Source organism: Lacerta agilis, chromosome 16, assembly GCF_009819535.1.
Source record: "Lacerta agilis isolate rLacAgi1 chromosome 16, rLacAgi1.pri, whole genome shotgun sequence".
NCBI lineage: Eukaryota > Metazoa > Chordata > Lepidosauria > Squamata > Lacertidae > Lacerta > Lacerta agilis.
The window spans coordinates 20230845-20253099 of NC_046327.1; the positions used below are offsets into that span (position 1 = coordinate 20230845).

General features: G+C 41.5%; 1 protein-coding gene across 1 annotated transcript; it reads left to right on the plus strand.

The window, feature by feature from the left end:
* The first annotated feature begins 897 nt into the window (after positions 1-897).
* On the plus strand, positions 898-14866 carry ADAD1 (adenosine deaminase domain containing 1). The gene is given in 18 exon segments (XM_033172715.1): positions 898-908; positions 4022-4237; positions 5583-5771; positions 6692-6859; positions 7247-7321; positions 7324-7332; positions 7941-8066; positions 8760-8816; positions 8819-8842; positions 8845-8881; positions 9202-9226; positions 9228-9299; positions 9301-9374; positions 10786-11012; positions 11828-12065; positions 12608-12618; positions 12621-12739; positions 14276-14866. Coding segments are annotated over 17 exon segments (1770 nt in total). The 5' UTR covers positions 898-908; positions 4022-4032; the 3' UTR covers positions 14390-14866.
* Positions 14867-22255: the final 7389 nt, after the last annotated feature.

A 22255-nucleotide genomic window follows, 5' to 3' on the forward strand; every position in this document is an offset into this window, starting at 1 on the left:
TGTCCTCTAGATCCCAGTTGGCTTTGATATGCAAAAGCATGTTTTGGGTCTTGTAATTGTACTCGGGGGACTCAGCTTGTCACTTGTTCTTCCTTGCTTACTGAGAGACTGCTAGGTCTCTACTTTCAGTAGTGCCAGTAGGTTTTCTAGATAAAATTTGCCAGTGTTTTTGATGTTTAATTTGAACGTGAAATGTTTGTGTAGGGGCACTTTAAAAAAAAAGCCTTCATTAATGCCGTTTGGAATTTGGTTGAGTAATGCTTGATACATAAAATACAGTACAAACTTTTTTTTAAAAAAAGGTTTTACTTAAAAAGAAGTAAATTGAGGATGGAAAGGCTAATGTGCATGTATGCAGTCACTTCTCTTAGAAATGTGGCAGGTGGCCTGCCCAATCAGAAATGTGCTTTGCCTCTTGTTGCCTTTTTTAAAAGTATTTTTATTTAGATACAAAAAGGCACAGAACATCAAAATAACTGCACATAAATAGTAGAGGGGAGATCAAATACTAGCAGTGTGGTGGCTTGGGTGAGAGGGGGGCATTTTCGGCTGCTTCTCTGAAGTTAGGGAATTTCCTCCCTGCACATGAATGGGTCGGTGTATCTTGCCGTTAACCAGAAGGTTGGTGTCTCGAGACCACCCAGGGGTGGCTGTGGGCAGGATCCCTGCATTGCAGGGGGTTGCACTAGACTAGATGATCCTTGAGGTCCCTTCCAACGCCACAACTCTGAGATTCTGTGTCTGCACTTTGACTAGGCTTTTGGCAAATGTTGAAGGCCCACTACTTTGCTCTGATGATTATCACCTGTGCAGTGTAGGACCCTCCCTATTCCTGCGACTAATCTGTTTTAGCTGCGTTTAATTAGGAATTTCAAATGGTTTTAGCATGCCCTGCTGTTGGAGGGAGGGTAATGAATTTAAGAATAAAAACAATATTGTCGTCTTTGTAGCCTTAGTTTCCGTCGCTGCCATGGCTCTGTAGTCAGTCAACTTCTGGAATGGGCCGGAAAGCATAAATGTTTTAAAAAGAAACTTGGAGAAATGCTTTTGTATTGTCAAGTGGTTCAGACACCTTAAGCGATGTCTTATCATTGCTGGTTTGTTTTTGTTTTTTTTAAGTGGGGTGCCTAATGAAAAGTTGAATGTAAGTGGGGAGCAAAATATAATTTGTTAGATGTGAATACAAGGCACAAAAATAAAGTTATCGGTAGTAGAGAGGTGTATTAAAATAAAAATAGTAGTGATAATAATAATAATAGAGTGTGATTATTAGAGCACAGATACCTTTTGAAGGATTGGTGTCAGTGGAGAGAAAGTTAATTGAGAAGAGAGTCTGATCCAAATTTTGAATACTGCTTTAGTGAATAAGTGATGTATTGTTTTGGTTTGAGATTTCCTGTAGAGATGTTCCAATTCTATTTGCTTCTCAGATGTGTACATTCTGTTTATTGGAGCTAATTTGGATGCATGGTAGTACCAAATTGGGAAGTCCCACACACCCAACAAAAAGCATAAAGGCTATATAATATGCAGATAAGTTTAACTTGCGTGATATATCATGTTTTATAACACCCTCTACAAGTGGTTTATCTCTAAAAAAATTTATGATGGGTGTTTTTATTACTATTTTGCCATATTGTATTTGTTTTTCCTTTTCTCCTTTTCACTATTAAATTTGCAAATTAAAAGTTAAGTTTTAAATTTTATAGCCAAGGTCTCTACTTATTGTCAAATGTTCCAAAAAGTAGGGGCAAAAAGGCCCTTCTGTTTTGCGTCTCTACCCCAACCTTGATTTCTGATTATAGCCTTACTGCCTTTCTGTAAATTGCCGTATGTAGAAGTTGGAACAAATTTGGAATTGAACCCCATTTGTTTTAAGAGAAGAAAGAAAATCTGATTGTGGAATGCATTGTGGAATCCAGTGGTGCTATTTAAGCTTATTTGCCAGTTCTTTTTCTGAAATAAAAAACATTAAAGTGTTTAAATTGCCTCCCTCTTACAAAGCCCACCTGATACTTGTCAACCAGGTGAGGCGTTAATTATGCTAATCTGTCTGCATGAAAATATTAATGCAGTTGAATGGCATGAGTCTAATAACAGTATCTTTGCCAGGTTTTGGTACCATTACTAACCTTGATTCTTTCCAAGTTTCTGGGATTTATCCCCCTTCTTTTTAATTCAGATATGATGTCAAGTTTTCTTTAGAATGTTTTGTTTTAAAGTCCCATAAACCAAACAAGCCAGGTGTTTTGGTGATTTGGATTTTTTTTAAAAGGCACTTCCCATGTATTTTTAAAAATCTCTGCCTGATTTGTGTTAACTGACAGATCTTTTTAAAAATATTTTTTATTGATTTCAAGAAAACAGAACAATGTAGAGGATGCATACATAACAGAATCAAGCATGTGTGAGAGAGTGATTAAGACTAGAGTGAGCATGTGCTGAGATTCCTGCCATGCAGGGGGTTGGACTAGATGTCCCTGGGGTTCCCTTCCAACTCTACATACAGCCCTAACTCTTCCTCTGTGAAGGAAAAAATCACCGCATGCCACTATTCAGGTCCCCCACCCAACACACTTTTCACCTCCGCAGCATGTTGATGGGCATGTCCTCTCTTGGAGAGGGCTAAATGAGTTCAGAAGACAGGCTAACCCTAAGGAAGACTGCCTTTTGTTTCGTTTTAAAGCACTTTAGTCAAGCTGGATATGAACCTTCCCAGGCGCAGTAAAACTCTTGCCGGCCCACAGTCTGTTGAGGTGCCGTAAGGGGTTGCGGAGAGCCTAGCCAGTGTGGCACAATGATTAAAGTGTTTGACTTGGACCTGGGAGAGCAGGGTTCAAATCCCCACTCGGCCGTGAACCTTCCTGGGCAACCTTGGGCCTAACCTACTTCACAGGCTTGGGGGGGGGGGGGAGAGAACCATACACCCCACCAGGGCCGGATTTAGGTTTGATGAAGCCCTAAGCTACTGAAGGTACTGGGCCCTTTATATGTCCAGCTGTCGTTTCCTTTGTCAACAACAATTTGTCGCTGTTTTTTGTGTTGAATATATGCTATATGGTAATTTATGGAGCAAGGCCATGCAGAATGTAGGCACCCTATATATAGAAATGAGCAAACCAGTGATATTTTAGGGAGCAGGCTAGCAGGCGGGGCCCATTGCTTACATCATAGGAGCCTACACAACACAAAACACTGTTGCTGTATGTAGGTTTTATTTTATTGGGTTTTTTATATTTTATTTTGGAAATGTACATCCAGTGGTTTTTTCCCTTTAAATTTTTTGGGGGGCCCCCAAGAGAGTGGGGCCCTAAGCTTATAGCTTGTTTAGCTTATACATAAATCCAGCCACTGCGCACACACACACACCACCTTGAGACCGTTGGAAGATAAGTGGTATATAGATGTAAATAATTAAAGAAATAATTAAAGTAAACCCTCCTCCCCCTCATCACTTCAGGGGCTCCAGTGACCACTGAGTGTTTGTAGTGCCGCAGGAGCCATTAGGACGATGGTGGATGTAGGGGGAGAGAGACCCAAGGAAGCAAGCTGCCTGTGTTGCGTTTGGGGCCCTGCGAGTGGCACACTCTGGCGCGAGGGCATTCTCCCTCCGGCGGTTGTTGTGGAACAGCAAAAAGTGCTTCGAGAGCTTGAGCAGCCATGCCGCTGTCCCTCTTTGCACTCTGCGCGCCTGGCCTCTGTTGGAATTGGTTGGTTTGGCCCAAAGAATGCTGCGTTCCGTTGGGCCAAGGTGGCGTCATTCCGTGGCTCCGGAAGGGAGGCCTACAGGCCCGACGCTTCGCTGCGTCATCTTGTCTGTGGAAGGATAGTGTGTTTGACCTCTCTTGTTGATTTAAATCCTTTCTGAGGAAGGTCTGGTCAAGTCAGCGGCGTTTGGGTTGCTTTCCCTCTCCTCCTTATTGTGTTACTAGGAGCCGGCAAGTGTCCCTAAGGCTCATTTGAGGCCCACACACCCTAGCAGTCCTGGATCTCTGGCAATAACTCCTGCTTTCATTTCCAGGTTGGGGCAGGATGGCGAGCGACTGGCCCCAGGCGTCCCGAGTGCCCAGCTTTGCCCAAATGCTGAAGAAGAACCTGCCCGCCCAGCCGCCGCCGCAACCTTCTCTGCAGGCCTCGGCTCCCTTGTTTCCGCAGGCAGAGAATGCCAAAGCCATGTTTTTACCGGCAGAAACGTCTAACATTTCCACCTTGGCTTCCAAGGTGACAAACATCGCAGGTAATAATCATATGCTGTTTGTTTTTGTTTTTCTAAACAGTCGTTTTCAGCTGACGGCCTTGGAAGGCTTTTTCCTGTTATGTTGGGAATATCTGAAGGATTTTGCTTCTGTCTGGAGGAAAGGCAGTTTCTGGCAGTTTTCTGAATAACTTGTAACCCAGTGTCTCCCCTCCCTCTCTTTGTGGCCAAATGCTGGTCACAATATCTGGAGGTGGTGTGCCCTGGCCTCTCCAGATACTGCCATGCTGTCTGAGGCTGATCGGAGTTAGGTCACATCCGCACGACATGTTTTAGAGCTCTTTTATTCTGTTTTAACTGCCGTGCCTTTGCTCGAGGAATCCTACAAACTGTAGTTTTGCACTCACAGAGCTACTGTTTCCAGCACCCTTAACAACTACAATTTCCACACTTTGGGTAGGCCGGGTAAGCCATGATTATTAAAGTGGCATAAGTGTTTCAAATGTGTTTCAAATAAGGCTACTTCCTATGTCGGATGTGATCGCAGCCAAATTAGCATTTTTAACTTACTCTGCTGGTCTTAACCTGATCTGTGCTCTTTCAAATTTCTGCTGCTGCTATTATTTTTGTTCTCCAAAATCGTTTTTTTGCTTTTAACAGCAAGGTTTCTTCACCGGTCTGGCCAAAACAAAAGATACTCATTGGCCCTCTGAATGTTGTGTGAATTTATACCTCTTAAGACCGCATACCTGTGAAATCAGAATTTTTGGAGACTCAAAAGAAATGTGTGGAGAGAACATTGCTTTTGCTTATCTTAAAGCTACTTGTTCAAAGATCTTCCAGTTAATATCTCAATGTTTCATCATGTTTTATTGGTTTTAATGTATGTTTTTGCTTAATGTATGTTTTTGCTTAATAATTAAAATCCCTATTGAAACAAGGAATCTAGATGCATTCCTATGGGGTTGTGTTCACAGTTGTTTAACAGCCCCACATTTGTGTCTTTCTTTTTAAATGTGTGTCTTTAAAGTGCCTGAAGGCCCTTAATTATATGTGGAAATATCCCAAGAATTCCCCAGTATCAATAATAGGCTTTATGTGCAAGAAGTCTAGAGTTCAATCCTACTCGACCTGATTGACTCTCATTACCTTTTTCATTGGGAGAAATACCACATAAATGTCATATATAAAAACTTCATAAAGTAACAACCCTGAAAATAAAAATAGCTTTTAAAAAGTTGAAAAATGTCATGATGCTTTTGATAAGGTGAAGAAGCACTTTCTGAATAGCCAAAAATGAACTGACAAAAGCTGCCAAGCAAATATTTTGACTTAATGCTAACTTTGATCTTCAAGTTTTAAGATATTATCAACTAATGCATTTTAGGTCAAGTTCCTGACAGCCTATATTCCAAAGCAGGACCCATTGTTCCAATCACTTCACTTCCTCCCAAGAAAATTCCAAAGGAATTTGTCACAAAATATAAACGAGGGGATATAAACCCAGTGTCTGCTTTGCATCAGTTTGCACAAATGCAGCATGTACAGCTTGAATTAAAGGAAACGGTAGCAACAGGTAAATATTTCTGTTTTTTGTTTTTTTGTTTTAATCACTTTGTTGGGAATCCACTCTATTCTAGTCCTGGGACATTACAGGTGCTGTTTAATAGGTGGCATTCAAAGATGCCATATAATATTAGTTTGGTCCCTCTGTTATTTCAATAGCTGCACAACTTGATTAAAATCCACTCATGACATACTATTCCTTGGTTGCCATTCGGATATTTTGCAGCCTTTCCTGTGTTCCCACCATTGCTTCATAAAATGTTGGAGAGGTCACTTGCCTTTGCTTGGTTGCAACTTAGTATCCTCATTCCCTGCTCTAGAAATTCAATGCATAATTCATAATTCTGGGAACTGGTGAAATTAGTACAGTCATACCTCAGGTTGCGCTCGCTACAGGTTGTGCGTTTTCAGGATACGAACACGTTGAACCAGAAGTACCAGAATGGGTTACTTCCAGGTTCGGCACTCGCCCAGGCGCGGAAGCGCGGAAATGGTCATGCGCGTGAGCAGACGCAGCAGTGTGGGTTGTGAACGTGCCTCCCGCATGGATCGCATTCGCAACCCAACCATCCACTGTAACTCCATCTAAAACATTTATCTAGAAGAAGTTTCTGTTCATTTGACAGTCCCAAATAGCTGATTAGGAACCCAATATAAATTGGAAATGAAAACAATATTCAAATTTGTCATACTTGAAGTTCAGTGTCGCAATGATATGATAGCTACGTCTTGGTTTGGCTGGAGAATGAAGATTAGGAAAGAGCAGCGCTGTCTGCATATCCCTGGAATGGTTGGTTTTCTACCAATATTGAGCTGTTAGATACAATGGAATTCAAATTTGGTGAAATGCAATATGCATAAATTATAATAATATAAAACTTTTACAATTGCATTTATCTAAAAAAAAGATTTCATGTGGCACTTTTTAAGGTAATCTCTTGGGATCATACTTTGCATTTTGTGCTGTGGTTGATGGCATTCAGTATAAGACCGGATTGGGGCAAAACAAGAAGGAATCAAAATCCAATGCCGCAAAACTTGCTCTTGATGAATTACTGCAGTTAGATGAGACAGAACCAAAACCTCTAGAAAATCCAGGTACTTTTTCTAACATGATGTATGTCTCTTCACTGTCAGGTTCAGGGGTGGGGGGAACAATGTTATCTGTTGTCAATCTTTTATTCTGTATTGGGGCCCTAGCGCTGGGGATACTGGAAAGAGTGGTAGAAAGTATCTTCTTGCCCTCTTTTCAAGTGGCATTGCCATGTTTTTGAATCTTCATAGTGTCTGTGATGTGTGTCGGAATATTCTGAAGTTTTGGCCCCACGTGGTGTAGTTTCATTGATGTGTGGGGTTCTTTGACTATTCCAGACACCAGTTGTGTTGGTTTGTAGCATATATTGGTTTAAAGGAGCATATATTTCTCTTAAGTAACATGTTAGGTTGTTATCTTCTCATTTTTTTTCCAAATTGGTATCTTTGCAGGTCCTCCCAGGAGTCTTTCAGAAACTACAACCGTAACTGAACCTCAAAGAACAGCTGAACCCGGCTACATTTCAAGCTTCCTTATGGTAGGCGTTTTCTGTTTGTCTATCAAATGTATGGTTGTGCATGTTCAATTTTATCACCAGATAAACTGCTGATTCCATAGCACAGTTTTACATGTGATCCATGAACCCAGTGGCTGGGGTGCCAAGCAAGACCTTCATTGGTGCCTTAACATCTATCTGCAGGTGTTGGTTTGGTGACCGCTGTATAAGGTCTAGAATTGTTAGGCTTATAAAAATGGAACTTTGTTGTGGCCTCTCAAGTTAGCTATCACTCCTGGTTTTTTCATTTTTGCTTTGTTTTTGGTCAACTAAAATAACAATTATTTTTAAAAATAACAATGATATAACCAGAGATGCAGTAGGTTACATAATCTAGTGAATGGCGTGGAAGAGCTGTTGTGTAAAGATAAGCTTGCTTGTGTACTCCTTGTATATTCTTAAGAAAGCAGATCATTACTTGAAGTACTCTCTGGTGGACTCCCAAGAGAAGGATTTACCATTCCACACTTCCTCCTTATACCAAGGAGAATAAAACTTCCATGCACACTATTTTCCCCCTTTAGTGATGACCTCCAATATTTCTAAACAGTTGATTTTGATTCTTTGCCTTTTCTTTATAACTTTACTAGAAGGACGGCATCTTCCGTATGAAAAAATTTCTCAAGCTGTCAGGGAAACATTCAATAGCTTGACTGCTAAATATCCAGAGTACCAGAGTTGTAGCAGTTCGCTGGCTGCTTTCATAATTGAAAGAGGTAAGCATAAACATCTTGTTGTTGAATTTGCAGTGGCAACTTCTGGTCCCCATAAGCCGCCCTATTCTCTCTCTCCCCCCCCCCCCCCCGTGATGTGGTTTGGCTCAAACCATGCTCACGTTCATCACTGAAAGTTAGGCATGGGACGGGTGAGGTGAAGCTCTAGCGTCAAATTCAAAAGGAAATCTGAGAGGAGCTGTCGCTTAGGAATTTGGCACATACAGTGGTACCTTGGTTTAAGAACAGCTTAGTTTATGAACAACTTGGATTAAGAACGCTGCAAACCCGGAAGTAGGTGTTTTGGTTTGTGAACTGTTTTGCTTCCTGTGAGTGTGTTCCATTTGTAAATTGTGCCCCGTCCCATCCCCCCTACCCGTTGCTATGGGAAAGCACGCCTTGGTTTAAGAACGCTTTGGTTTAAGAACAGACTTCCAGAACAGATTAAGTTTTTAACCCAAGGTACCACTGTATTATCTGGCTTGCACCTTACATATGATGTTAGGTGATGGATAGGCCTGTCAAACTGGCCTACGGGGAGCTGACAGCTTTTGGCTCCAGTCCTTTGTTCAAATTCAATTCTGCACCCCTGCTCTAGGGAGTATCTCTAAAAATATCATTGAATAAAAACAACGCTGAATTCCAAAATGGGCAACTAAATTTCTCAAATATTTGTTGCTGTTTGTTTGTTTTTAGTTAGACAGCATGAGGTGGTAGCTATCGGAACAGGTGAATTCAACTATAGTCAATGGGTCATCCAGATGGGAGAATATTGCATGATCTCATGCTGTTGTTACTGCAAGACGCTCTCTTCTTAGGTAAAAAATAAATAACGCTGCTTTTTCTCAAATTAAACCTGCAGCTGGGTACACTGCAGCTGGGTAGCCCTTGGAGGGCTAAACTGGTCAGGGACCCATACCAGGGGTCTACCGGACTTAAACTGTCATGCCAAGAATGCCCTGGGGCTCCCAGCCAACTGGGGATTTCCGCCCCCGGTCTCAGACCAGCTCTCCCCAGGCCTGCTAATTCTTGGGAATATGTAATTTGACACTAAAAGTTTTTTGTTCATCCTGGTCTCTCTAATACATATTTTAAATGCATCCTGTGTTGTATCTGAAATACTTATACTTCTTTCAAGGTATTTTTACAGACAGCTTTTGCTGCTACTACAGTAAAAATGCTGCCATGATGGATACGTCCATATTTTGCATTGAGCCATCTTCAAACTTGCTTGCGCCTAAAACCAAACGTAAACATATTTCTCTACTATGAATCAGTTACCAAAGGATCTGCTCAGATTAAGTCCAGGCTGTAAGTAGTTAGACATTCCAACTTTATAAAGTTTAATTCATGCAGATGCATTTTTCTCATGCAGATGTTTTTACATTGCATTTGCTATACAAGCAAGTAAATAATTGATTAGTCTGATTTGTAACACTTTATCACAGAGGTTTGCAGTTACGATATTGGAAGGCCAACCTAATGAAAAGAAAAAGGGAGAGTAATGTAGAAGTGATGCAAAACCAAATTTAAGTGTAGCCCAGTTCATACATATAGATGTTCAAAGCAGTGAAAACAAATTATCAGCTATATCTTGATTTCCCCCCAGCACTGAGTTAGTGTAAATTTACAGTGCCTTTGTTCACAAGTGAGGGGATAGAACTCTCTTTGATAATTAACTCACATGCAATTAGCCAATTATTACCAAACATGTTTTGCTTTTTAATGTATGTATGTATGTATTGGACCCAGGTGGCGCTGTGGGTTAAACCACAGAGTCTAGGGCTAGCTGATCAGAAGGTCGGCGGTTCGAATCCCTGCCACGGGGTGAGCTCCCGTTGCTCGGTCCCAGCTCCTGCCCACCTAGCAGTTCGAAAGCACATCAAAGTGCAAGTAGATAAATAGGGACCGCTCCGGTGGGAAGGTAAACGGCGTTTCCGTGCGCTGCTCTGGTTCACCAGAAGCGGCTTTGTCATGCTGGCCACATGACCCGGAAGCTGTCTGCGGACAAACGCCGGCTCCCTCGGCCTATAGAGCGAGATAAGCACCGCAACCCCAGAGTCGGACACGACTGGACCTGATGGTCAGGGATCCCTTTACCTTTACCTTTATGTATGTATTTATGTGTATATGTACAGACTTATTCCCATTTACAGTAGGTTTTTTCTGGGCTGTGAACCAGTTATTCCACAGGAATAGAGGGCTCTTTTTTGGTGGGCACCATATGTTTCCATCATGGAAAAGATCTCCCTGCCTTCCCAAACTGGCTCTGTTTATATTGAAGGATTGAAAACTAGCTGTTGCAGAATCCAAGCCTTAATGATTTCCCTTGTTGGCATAGCTTCCTAGTGGTTGAAAGAAAATAATTGATATTGTGATTGTGATAACAGTTATGAATGTGGAGCCTGTCCTGCTATGTGTATTTCCATATGCTAGCATGCTATTGCTTCCCAAGGTGATAGGGAAAGGTCAGTTGGAAGGAAATCACATACTGCTGATAGCTCCCTATTAGCCAAAGATACCATAGTTCTTTGAGCTGTTGACCCTAGCACAAGAGGAGACTTGGCAGCTACCTTTAGTCCCTGAGAGGTGCTAGAACTTAAGTTCTGGCTGGGGGGAAAAAGCCCTGGTAGCAAGGCATCCACTTAGAGGCTGACTTCTATTTTGCTATGACTGGGGAAACTGCTATATCTTAATTATTGTGCTATATGCTTAATTACAGACGCCTCAATCCCAATTCTGCATCTGCATTTGAAGCTGATGAGGAACTGTGCCTTCATGTCGCTGTTGAAGGCAAGGTTTATCTCACTGTCTACTGTCCTGCTGAGATTTCTAGAATAAGCAGCATGTCTGCTAGTGACAAACTGACAAGATGGGAAGTACTGGGTGTTCAGGGAGCCTTGCTAAGTCACTTCATTCAGCCCGTTTATGTTAACAGGATCATTGTTGGTAAGTGAGTGGCTTCTACTTGTTACATACTGTTAAAATGCCTCATAACAGATCACATACTTTCACGCTTGTCTGTTAGGTTGTTAAGTGGCCCCCAAAACAGAACAGCTTCTGAAACATACAGTGACATGAAATTTCGCTCTAAGTTTGATAAATGTCTCATCTTTCTTCTATTCAAAGTATTTAACTAGCTTACAAAATTCAGTACTAAAACATACAATGACATTTTAAAAGCCATTCACAACCTAGTGCCCTCCTCATGGGGTACAGTTCCCATAGCGCTGATAGGAACTGTAGTTCGAGATATCAAAAATAGTTTTGAAAAATGATGATTTACAGGTTGAAAGCTAAGTCTATCCAATCTCTGGGCCAATTGACATGAAATCAGTTCATTTGTATGCCTACACTCACATGGTGTTTGTACTTTATTCTGTACCCTTTGCATGAAAAGATCACTCTCTGCCATGTCTGATTGTGAACACCAGTAATGTTTGAGAGACAGTTCCATGTTTGTGAACACTTATGCACAGGGTAGAAAGCTGCTCTTGATGTAAACTTCCTAGTGCACATCCAGCATGCACCTCGTGTGTTTAGATTTGAGTATCTCCTTTAAGTCAATATTAAATATTAAAACACTGGCTGTTTCCTAGTATCTGAGTTTAGTGTGCTACATGTCTCGTTAACTTCTGAAAACTAATGTTCTATGGGAATGGGGCTTAATGGTAACTGTACAGCTCCATAGAGCAAAGGTTCAGAGTTTAGAAGCATGCCTTGATCGTCTCTTAATATTTGGTGTGGTTCTTAATGTTTTTTAGGGGATGGGAACTGCCATGATACACGAGGATTGGAAATAGCTATCAAACAACGGGTAGATGATGCGCTCACTTCAAAACTGCCCATGTTCTACATGGTGAACAGACCTCGCATTAGCTTGGTATCTGCTGCTTGTGCTATACAGGTAGACTTGGAACGCAGATCTCTTAGTTTGAATTGGTCCCAAGGAGACTTGTCGTTGGAGGTCGTAGACGGGCTAAATGGGAAGATCACAGAAAGGTAAGTGTTTATAACAAAAAGTACATTAAATTGAAAGAAGCACCTTAGCTTAATCTTCCTCTGTTCAAAACAAGTGGGAAGTTATTGTCATGTGCTCGGTCCCCAGCTTCCGTCAACCTAGCAGTTCGAAAGCACGCCAAAAAGTGCAAGTAGATAAATAGGTACCCGCTCCGGTGAGAAGGTAAACTGTGTTTCCATGCACTGATCAGGTTTCGGTGTTCCATCTCACCAGAAGTGGCTTAGTCATGCTGGCCACATGACCCGGAAAAACTGTCTGCAGACAAATGTTGGCTCCCTCAGCCTGTAAAGCGAGATGAGCTCCGCAACCCCAGAGTTGTCCACGACTGGACTTACTGTCAAGGGTCCTTTACCTTTAATCTGGTTATGCATTCTATAAAATAACTTTGAAACAGAGGCTTCTAGTTTTCCACGTAACCCTAAAACCTGTTAAGGATTTTCAGTAACTTTACTCTCTATAACTAGTTGAATTCAGACAAATAACCACTAGTGTGGCTCTTTATCATCACTATTTTCATACCTAGTTCACCCTTCAAAGTGGCATTTCAATGGCAAGTCGTCTTTGCAAGGCTGCAATGTTAAGTCGTTTCAATTTAGTGGTTAAGAATCAAAGAGAGCTGATTTTACTTAACGCGGGCACGTACCATGAAGCAAAGGTAAGACTTGATGAAAGGAAACTTGCTGTAAGTGCCGGATCTCATGAATTTCTTTTTGTTCATTCACTGAGTTCAGCATTGGTTTGATTTTAACACTAGCAGGGGAAACAGTATCCTAGATCTTGTTATTTGAATAGCTGTTAATCTAAAGGTCACAGTTCAATAGTATTCATTAATTTGGAAGGTAATTTAGTGGTATACATGGTTCTATTTTATTTTAAAACAAGAGCACATCGGTAATTTGTTTACCATTATACAGGGAAGAAATTTAGTAATCTATCCATCTGCTTTTAACCAAGGGGTTACTTTGGTTTTAATATTGTATTGAAAAGATAGGAATAGCATGATAAAGTAGTGTATAGATCCTTGTGCCTTCTTCTGCTTCAAACTGTAGAAGGGCTGGGGTTGGGGGTTAAAGGCAGTTTGATAGGTTAGTGGGGTAGGAGAAGTGTATACTCCTGACAGGAGGCTTAGTTGGGTCAGAATTGAGTGTAAACTTCCAGAGTTAGTGCTAAATACAGTAATTCTGCTAAATGAACCACCACAGCAGCTAAAAGGCTGTGAAGGTTGGCGGTTCAAATTCCCGCAACAGGGTGAGCTCCCGTTGCTCAGTCCCTGCTCCTGCCAACCTAGCAGTTTGAAAGCACGCGGTGCAAGTAGATAAATAGGTACCGCTCCGGCGGGGAAGGTAAACGGTGTTTCCGTGCGCTGCTCTGGTTCGCCAGAAGCGGCTTAGTCATGCTGGCCACATGACCCGGAAGCTGTACGCCGGCTCCCTTGGCCAGTAATGCGAGATGAGCGCCGCAACCCCAGAGTCGTCTGCGACTGGACCTAATGGTCAGGGGTCCCTTTACCTTTTTACCCATGTACTATATGAAACCAAAGTGGTGCATTGGTTGCCAGATGTGAAATATATGGCATTATTTCATCTCTCCTACCCAGCTACGTTATGCGAGAGTGCTCTCCCCAGGGAGGCTTGCCTGTCACCTTATTTAGGCAGCATGTGAAAACATTTCCCTTTGGCTGATTTAGCAATTTGTCTTTTTAAATATGTTTGTGGCAGGGGGGGCTATTGGTTTTCATTTCTTATATTGTATTTTGTGTTTTTATGTTGTGTTCCGCCCTGTGATTTTTGGATGATATTTAATAAATAATAATAATAATTTTATTAGAGATAAATAGGCCATCTGGAGCACGTGCATTTCAACAAGCTTGCCATATGTAAACTTTCAAAACACATTGTGAGGATTTCTTTATACCAGGGTCAGCAAACTTTTTCAGCAGGGGGCCAGTCCTCTGTCCCTGAGACCATGTGGGGGGCCGGACTATATTTTGAAAAAAACTAATAATGAACGAATTCCTATGCCCCACAATAACCCAGAGATGCATTTTAAATAAAAGGACACATTCTACTCATGTAAAAACACGCTGATTCCCAGACCATCCGCGGGCCACATTTAGAAGCCTTAGTTTGGGGACCCCTGCTTTATTCTAACCTCACTGTTAAAATTGTTTAATTGAACTTTTAAAATTTAGATTATGGCAGAGTCCTACCAAGGAGCGAAATATTTGCTGAAAACCTACCTGGAGCAGCATGGTTTTGGGTCTTGGATTGTGAAGTCTCCACGTATTGAACAATTCAGTATGTAAAGATTAATATATTGGCTCTGGAGCTCTTGAAGTAGACTAGTTCTTTGAGTATCTTAACTTTTTCATTGGTTAGTAGTTGTTGATCAGTACAGTGTCAATTGATTGCTGAAAAAATTGTACATAAGCCAAATAAGTTAGCTAAGTTGTTAATATATGCGGGCCATTTTTATCACTTAAGTCTCTTGCCAGTATAAATATATCTGGCATTAAAGTATAGTTTGGTGTTTTATGTGTGTTACGCATTTGCAGTAATATATTTTTAATTGATTTCTATGAAGCTTTAAAATAAGTGAGGTTGAACAATGTAAAAGCGGAGAATTGTGTGCTGGCAATTATTATTTTGCTAGGTTCAGTACCTGCTTGTAATGGCAGTGCAAGTTACCATGTCATCACCTTGTTTTAAGATTGGTTGCTTCTCTTCTGGCTTTAAAAGCCACATTTTCCTTATTAATCATCATTAAACTTTGTGGGCTATATCTTTTTTCAGTTGTGGGCACTCGAGTTTAAGCCTGTAGGAAACTACAGCAGTAGAAAGCCCCACGAGCACAGTGTCAAACCAAATATGTGATCTACTCATGGTACATTATGGAAAACAGGCCTGCAAGCTTTTCAAGCCCAGTATTTTGTGCATAATTGTGTTTGCATTTGGAAACAACTTGGAAATTGTATCAGGTGTCTTAAATATTTAATTTGCAATTTGACTTCAGAGATGATGTTGATAGCTTATGTCCTTTCCCCTCTAAATCCTTAAGAATGAAAGGGTCTTAATCGCATACCGTAGTTTGCCATTAAATTAATCTACCCAGCTGCATAAAAAGTTGTGTGTGATACATCGATTTCCAAGAACTAGCAAGCTCACAAATGTTCTACTGCTTTTGTGGTCCAAGTAGTAAAAATGTGCAAACCCAGCAGCCAAAAGGATATATTTAATGCCATTTCTCTGAAGTTGGTGTCCCCCTTCAGGAGTTGGTTTATATATGGGCAGGTATCTTGAAAAGGGCATTTATTGTGGTTAAGCTGTTTCAAGAGTCCTCATAATCTGAGTTTTTGAATCAAAGTGAAGGAAGTTTCATGTATATTGGCAGTCAAATGCTAATTGCCAGGAACATGCTTGGAATTGAGTGGCTTCACATGCAGCTGTAATGTATATATGACTTGCTGCGTGGAGAGTCTTTGCTGACCACAAAGCGGAGATGGATCTGTACAGTTGCATGAACAACAGAGCAAACAGCTTTTATACCATGTGAAGCCACTGCCACCCAAGTATTTTCACAGCACCTTCATTATGATACTTTTGTGAATGAAGCAGGCTTCAGCATCTGAAGATCAGCCTGACCTACACTGTAACTTTTTTAAAGGGGTGGTTTGATTCGCTATGTTCTGATTCACATTTAGAGGCTTTGAACAGTAAGATGAGATTTCTAATTTTTTAATAGTAATTATCTGGGGTAGCCTGCATGGTGCTTTCCAGTTGGCTTACAGTTCCCATCATCCTTGATCACGCATACTGGGAGTTTTAGTCCAACAACATCTGAGGGGCATCACTTTGGCTGCTCCTAAATTAGTGTGTGTTACTGAGCAATAACTTTTAGCCTGATGAAGAAATAAATGTGGGGTTTTTTTGGTTAAATTGTGGGTTTCCCCCCCAATAAAACTTGTTTTTTTGCTGAGAATTGTTGTTTGACTTGTGTGGCTTGAAGTAATAATAATGCGTTCCTTTTCACTGGAAAGCTTGATCCCCACCGCTGCCCCCGTTCTTAAAGCCTATTGCAACAAATCTATGCAGAGTTATTCTTTATTGGTAACTAAACATTTTCAGTGTGTTAACACTTCCTCAATATCCAGAGTGTGCTGGGTTCTTCACAGGACACAAGTGACAATAGACCTTGCCCAAACCCTCGCCCTTCATGAAGCAAACGGGGGCGGGGGGGATCTTAAGGACAGAAAAACAAATTACGCCACAGAGCTCCAGGAATTAGATTGAGGTGATACTTAGGGATAAATGTAGCAGATCATTTGGGGAAAGGCACGTTTTCTTCATGTAAACTAGCTAGTGAGAATAATACCATAATAGTGTGCAATTACTCTTAATCCAAGGGACGCGGGTGGTGCTGTGGTCTAAACCAGATCCTAGGGCTTGCCGATCAGAAGGTCGGCGGTTCGAATCCCTGCGATGGGGTGAGTTCCCGTTGCTCAGTCCCAGCTCCTGCCAACCTAGCAGTTCAAAAGCACCTCAAAGTGCAAGTAGATAAATAGGTACCACTCTGGCGGGAAGGTAAACGGCATTTCCGTGTGCCGCTCTGGTTTGCCAGAAGCGGTTTAGTCATGCTGGCCACATGGCCCGGAAGCTGTCTGCAGACAAACACCGGCTCCCTCGGCCTATGGAGTGAGATGAGCGCGCAACCCAAGAGTCGTCCACGACTGGACCTAACGGTCAGGGGTACCTTTACCTTTTTACTCTTAATCCACTGCTAGAAGATATGGAGACAAATATGAACAGTGGGCATGAGAGAAAACAATACAGAAGTAAATCATGATTCAAACAGTGCGGGATGGTCTGTTTACTGTCCCAGTTTTCATGTTTCTTTTCCTTCAGGCATTTATATACTGAATCGTTAGCATGTCTAAGCAGTGATATAAGGACTCAAGTTGTCCTCAAAATACTATCAACGTTTTCAATTAATACAATACCTGAACTTGGCCTGGTAATATTGGCAGCCACTGCAAGCTTTTTAAGCACTGGAGTTAAGTGCTGGCAGTAGCCTGCCTCTATTGACAAATCTAGCTGCAGCATTGTGCACCAGAGGAGGTTCCAGACAACCCTACATAGAGTACATTGCAATAATCAAGTCTTGAAATTACCCAAACACAACCTGTCACAACCAGGCTATCCTTCCCTGTCCCGATATTGCTATTTTCTTATGTACCTGCCCTCACTGCCACTAATGTACTTATTTCATTTTATTTCTATACCACTTTATATTAAGGAAAATCTCAAAGCGGTTTACAGAATATTAAAACATCAAAAAAACAATTTGAAGAAAGTCAAATATAGAGTAAACCGCCAAAGCAACATAATTAACAGAAAACTACAATATTAAAGATTTGAAAATAAAACTACAAAGGAGGCCAACTACAGAATACGTATCTAAGACAGACAAAGCTAACAACAAAAATACCCAAACATTAAAAAAGTTAAATGAAGTCAAATATAAAATGCACATTTAAAACAGCACAATTAACAAGAGTATATACTCTTAAAAAGAGTATAAGACACGGCTGTTTGGCAAGCACCAAAAGATGGTGCAAAAGAATCAAATAGTTAGGGTTTGTTGTCAGGCATAGCGATGTCCCTCTGGTCTCACTACATCCCTAGTACTTTTTTAAAGAGAGTCTAATGTCACATCTTCATTTGTTTAGGAAAAGAAATTCAAAAAAAATGCAGCTTATTTAAATTATGTGGGAAATGGACAAGGTCTCAATGACAGAGCAACTGGTACCACATGCACACATTAGCAGAACAAGCAGGGCAAAGACGGGGTGGTCAGTGTCCTCCTTCGGAGAAACATTGTGTCCATTTGAAGAGCTATCAGAAGATTAGGATAAGAACAGGTAGCAGCCAGCACCTTGGCAGAAGACTGAGCACATGCACACAAGCCCTGGTCCTCCCCACTACAGTGAGATGTATCGTTTTCCTCTAAAAATTGTTGAGTGATATCTAACATTATTCATGCATTAAAATAATGCATCCAGCTAATTCATACTAAGATTCACCGAAACCAACGGGTGTACTTTGTATGTAGTAGGGTAGTAATCATTTTTAAATGTGGATCTATATACAGCATTTGCAAATTAGTCTCCTCTTTTTTTTTTTTAAGCCATGTGTCAGTGGCCACTATAAGCAAAGAGGCCAGTTTCTGCAATTCGTAGAATCTAGGGAAGCAGTTGCACTAAGTGCTATTCTTCAGTCTGTGTCAGAGACTGGCTGCACGATGAGGAGTAATGGGAGGCACCAGTCAGGGAACCCCCAAAGGAAACCCCAGAGGAGGAAGGCTCAGAGCCTGGGGATTGGGGGTGGGACAGTGAAGGGAGGTCAGGGGGAGAAGATTAGGAGGAGGATCTGGATGCTGAAGGGACAACAAAGTTTAGTGAGCAGGAAGAACCTGTGAAAAGAAGCATTTCAGACTCCATGGCTAAAGCAGAGGAGGGGCATCAGGAGACAGCTGAGGAATGCAGGGAGTCTCCCTCTCCTGCTGCGACAAGCTCCCCTCCAGCCTTGTCTCCAAGAAGGCACAGAATAATGAGGAGAGTGGAACAGAGGCCAGAGATGCTCAGATGATGTTTGAGACTTGTTGGGAGAGGAGGAGCCTTAGAAGGCGGGGACCGTCAGGCCACAGGGGCAAGACCTACTGGGAAGTGTCACTGAGTTGTATGTTCATTTCCTTGAATAAAAAGTTGACTGAGCACTGACAACTGGCTTTGCTTCTTTGTGCTGACCTGCATCTGACTCCAGCCCTGGCAGCCTGGACCTTTGTTTTCCCTCTGATCGTGGGAAGTGCATTTTGACCCTAACTCTGCTTAGAAGGAAGTCCCAGTGATCTGGCCAGTGTGCTTTGGGGGCACAGCTATAACACAGTGGTGGAGTGTGTGTGTTGAATGGAGGAGGTCAAAGATTAGATCCCTGGTATTTCCAGGTAAGGCTGCTGGGGGAAATCCTTAGAGAGACACTGTCAGTCATTGATACAAAGCCAGATGGGAGCACTGGCCTATTTCGGTTATCAGGCAGCTTCCTTTGTTCCTATGCTTAGTGTTGCAGCCATGAAGCTCAATTCCACAGATGAATTTGGTGGGGCTTCCTCCCAAGGAAGTATACACATGATGGTAGTTTTAGGCTCGCAGTCTAGGAGTAGCCACAATGGCATCATTCATAGAATCATAGAATTGCAGAGTTGGAAGGGACCCCGAGGGTCATCTGGTCTAACCCCTTGCGTTGCAGAAATCACAACTAAAACTTCCATGACAGGTGGCCATCCAACCTCTGCTTCAAAACCTCCAAGGAAGGAGAGTCCACCACCCCTTGAGAGAGTCTGTTCCACTGCCTAACAGCTTTTACAGTCAGAAAGTTCTTCTTACACTTAGTCAGAAATGCCTCTATGGGCATATATGTGCATTGTTCGCAACCGATGCCACACAGCATGGCATTACCCTGGTCCCCTACTCTAAGTAAGTTGGTTTGAGAACAACAAAAAGCAGGACATAAAATCATGCTTGCTCCTGGCTTATTTCCACTAACTATAGTCAATCCAGAAATCTCTTGAGTGTGGTTGTCATGGGAAACTGGTTAGTTTACACATTGGTTGCACATGCAAACAAAAAAATTACACATAACATGGAGCAAAATAACACTGTATTCCGAATCTTGGCAGTCTCTCAGAGTGCACTAATATAAACACTGACCCAGGTGGACCCCTAATGAAACATTTCTTCCCATGAGAAATCATCTGTTGTGTCACTGACGTTTTTCTGCCAGGTATGAAAAGAATAACTGAATAATCGTGCAAAGAAGCTATTTCAAGCAAAAACCTTTCATTGCAGTCACGTTATATGCAGTTAGGATATCAAGCTAGGCAAGTCAAGTGTGTTCTTATTTGGAATACTACCAGTCAGCTCCTGTTTTCAAATGGGCCAGTGGCTGCTAAAATGTTAAAGGAAAATGCCAGTTTACCATCTTATAGAGCAGCCTTCTGCTCTCTCGGTGGCAGTGTTTTCCTTGCCCAGTGCAAGAAAGAAGTGCACCAAACAGGGCAAAATCCTTTAAAATGAATGCTTTTGATTAGGAGAATTTTAAATCTATTGGCAATGGCAAATGGATTAATGATGTCATGCATTACACAACTGTGGTTACAGCAGGATAAAACCATATCCAAAGCAATTTCACACGGTCTTTCACCTCTAACTGCTTTCCTGTAAAATAACAGTCCAACTTCAGTGATGGTTATCTGGAAAGTGACTTTACACATTGTGCTTAAGATTCACCCAGTTTTGCAAGCTACAGTAAATAGGCAATAGTGTCATTGTGGTTAAAGTTAAGAGATAGAACAGAGAAAAGAGCACTTTAAACTGCACAAGGCATTCTTAGCATCAAACACTGAGGTTTTTAATCCTCAAAGTGAAATGAAATTTCTGTAATTAGTGGAACTGTACATCTATTTCAGTCACTCCAAACTCTTCCCATCTACCAACCAGGTACAGTATTATATTTCAACAAAGCAATTTTCAAGGGAAAGATGACCAGTATGCTAGAAACGGGAGCAATGATTTTAAATTACACCCCACCTTTTTTAAAAACAAGCACTCAGTCTTCATTCATTCTGTCATAGAATGTTGTATATCAGGAGTGAGAAGCAACTGCTGTCCTTTCCAACTGTACCCCAGATTGCAACCCATTTACTTTGCTCCACAGACTTCAATGGGGTCCACTGAGATCCAAACCAGCCCCTCTTCCCATAGTCTTTCCCTTATTTTCATGTATAGGTCATGTTCCTGTAGTTTGCAATCCACGAGATTTGGGTGAATTACAAATTCAGTTCCCTTGTATTTCCAAAGTGTTTTAATTTGGAATGAAAACACTCTTTTCCCATCAAAACCCTGAAGTGACCCCATGTTGAAAATAAATACATTTGTACCCACTGTATTAATACTGCAAGGGACTATTTTATGTGTCCTTATGACCAACAGGTGGCGGAAGGAGCGAGCTGCATTCCAGTGAGTGAGCCTGTCCCTGGCAATAGTACTGCTGTTAGCCCTCTCACTGTTCAGAGTTGAAGGAGTTAAGGGGCAGATGGATTAGGAGAGGGAGGCTGGGAAGATGAAACAGGTTTGAAAAGGCAACTGAAACCAGTTTAGGTTAGATTGCTCTTCAAAACTATGGGGAATTGTTTTATAGAGTAAATGAAGGGATTTCACTCTGCTGAAATTCATCATTCACAACTTTAAAAAGGGACACAGGTAATTTTCACCTATGATATCTGCTGTGGTTGATTTCAAATACTGCGCACATATATCTTAATCAGGTATTTGTCCCTAAAAAGTGTTAGGAGAGGCATTAAATTTTAAATTGAAAGGAAACTGAAGGAAAATAGAAGATGAAAGAAGAACTCATCCTAATAACACAGGGACAGGAAATGGTGGACTTTGAAAAAGTTCCCCCAAAGAGAGTTTAGCCAAGCAAAATTTAAACTGAAAACTCAGAAAAATTCCAAAATGGAGATTTTAAAGAGGATCAAGAAAATTAAAAAATACTTTACTGGATAAGCCAAGAGAAAATGTAGATAAATGAAGGAAGGTGAAAGGGGGGGGGGGAATCAAGTTTTATTAACCTTTCAAACTATGAGTCTTTGGATGAAAAGAAGGAACACATAGATATGAGGTCTGCTTAAAGAAGAGGAAAAATGAGTGTAGAAAATAGAAGGCATTTCTTTCAAAAGACAGTGAAGTCATTTCATGAACGAAAAGTTGGAGTTTTTTGTTGCTGAAGCTAGAAATGTGCATGCGGGGGGGGGGAGGAGCAAAGAAGACACGGAGAGGACAAAACTTCCTTCTAGTTTCATGTTGGCTCAGGTTGCCTTGGAAGGAGAGAAAGACAGGAAAGTTTAAAACTTGCTGAAAAGGCAAATAAAGCATTTTGAGTTTGAGCCTGCTGATGGCGACTGGAGAGTGACTGCTCACGGACATGGCAAGTCCAGGATCCTGTGGGAAAGTGCTTTCTCCGAAGGAAGTTCCTGAGAGTGGCTAGAGTGCTGGATTAGGACCTGGGAGACTAGAGTTCAAATCCTCAGTCTGCCATGAAGCGCTCTATCTCTCTGC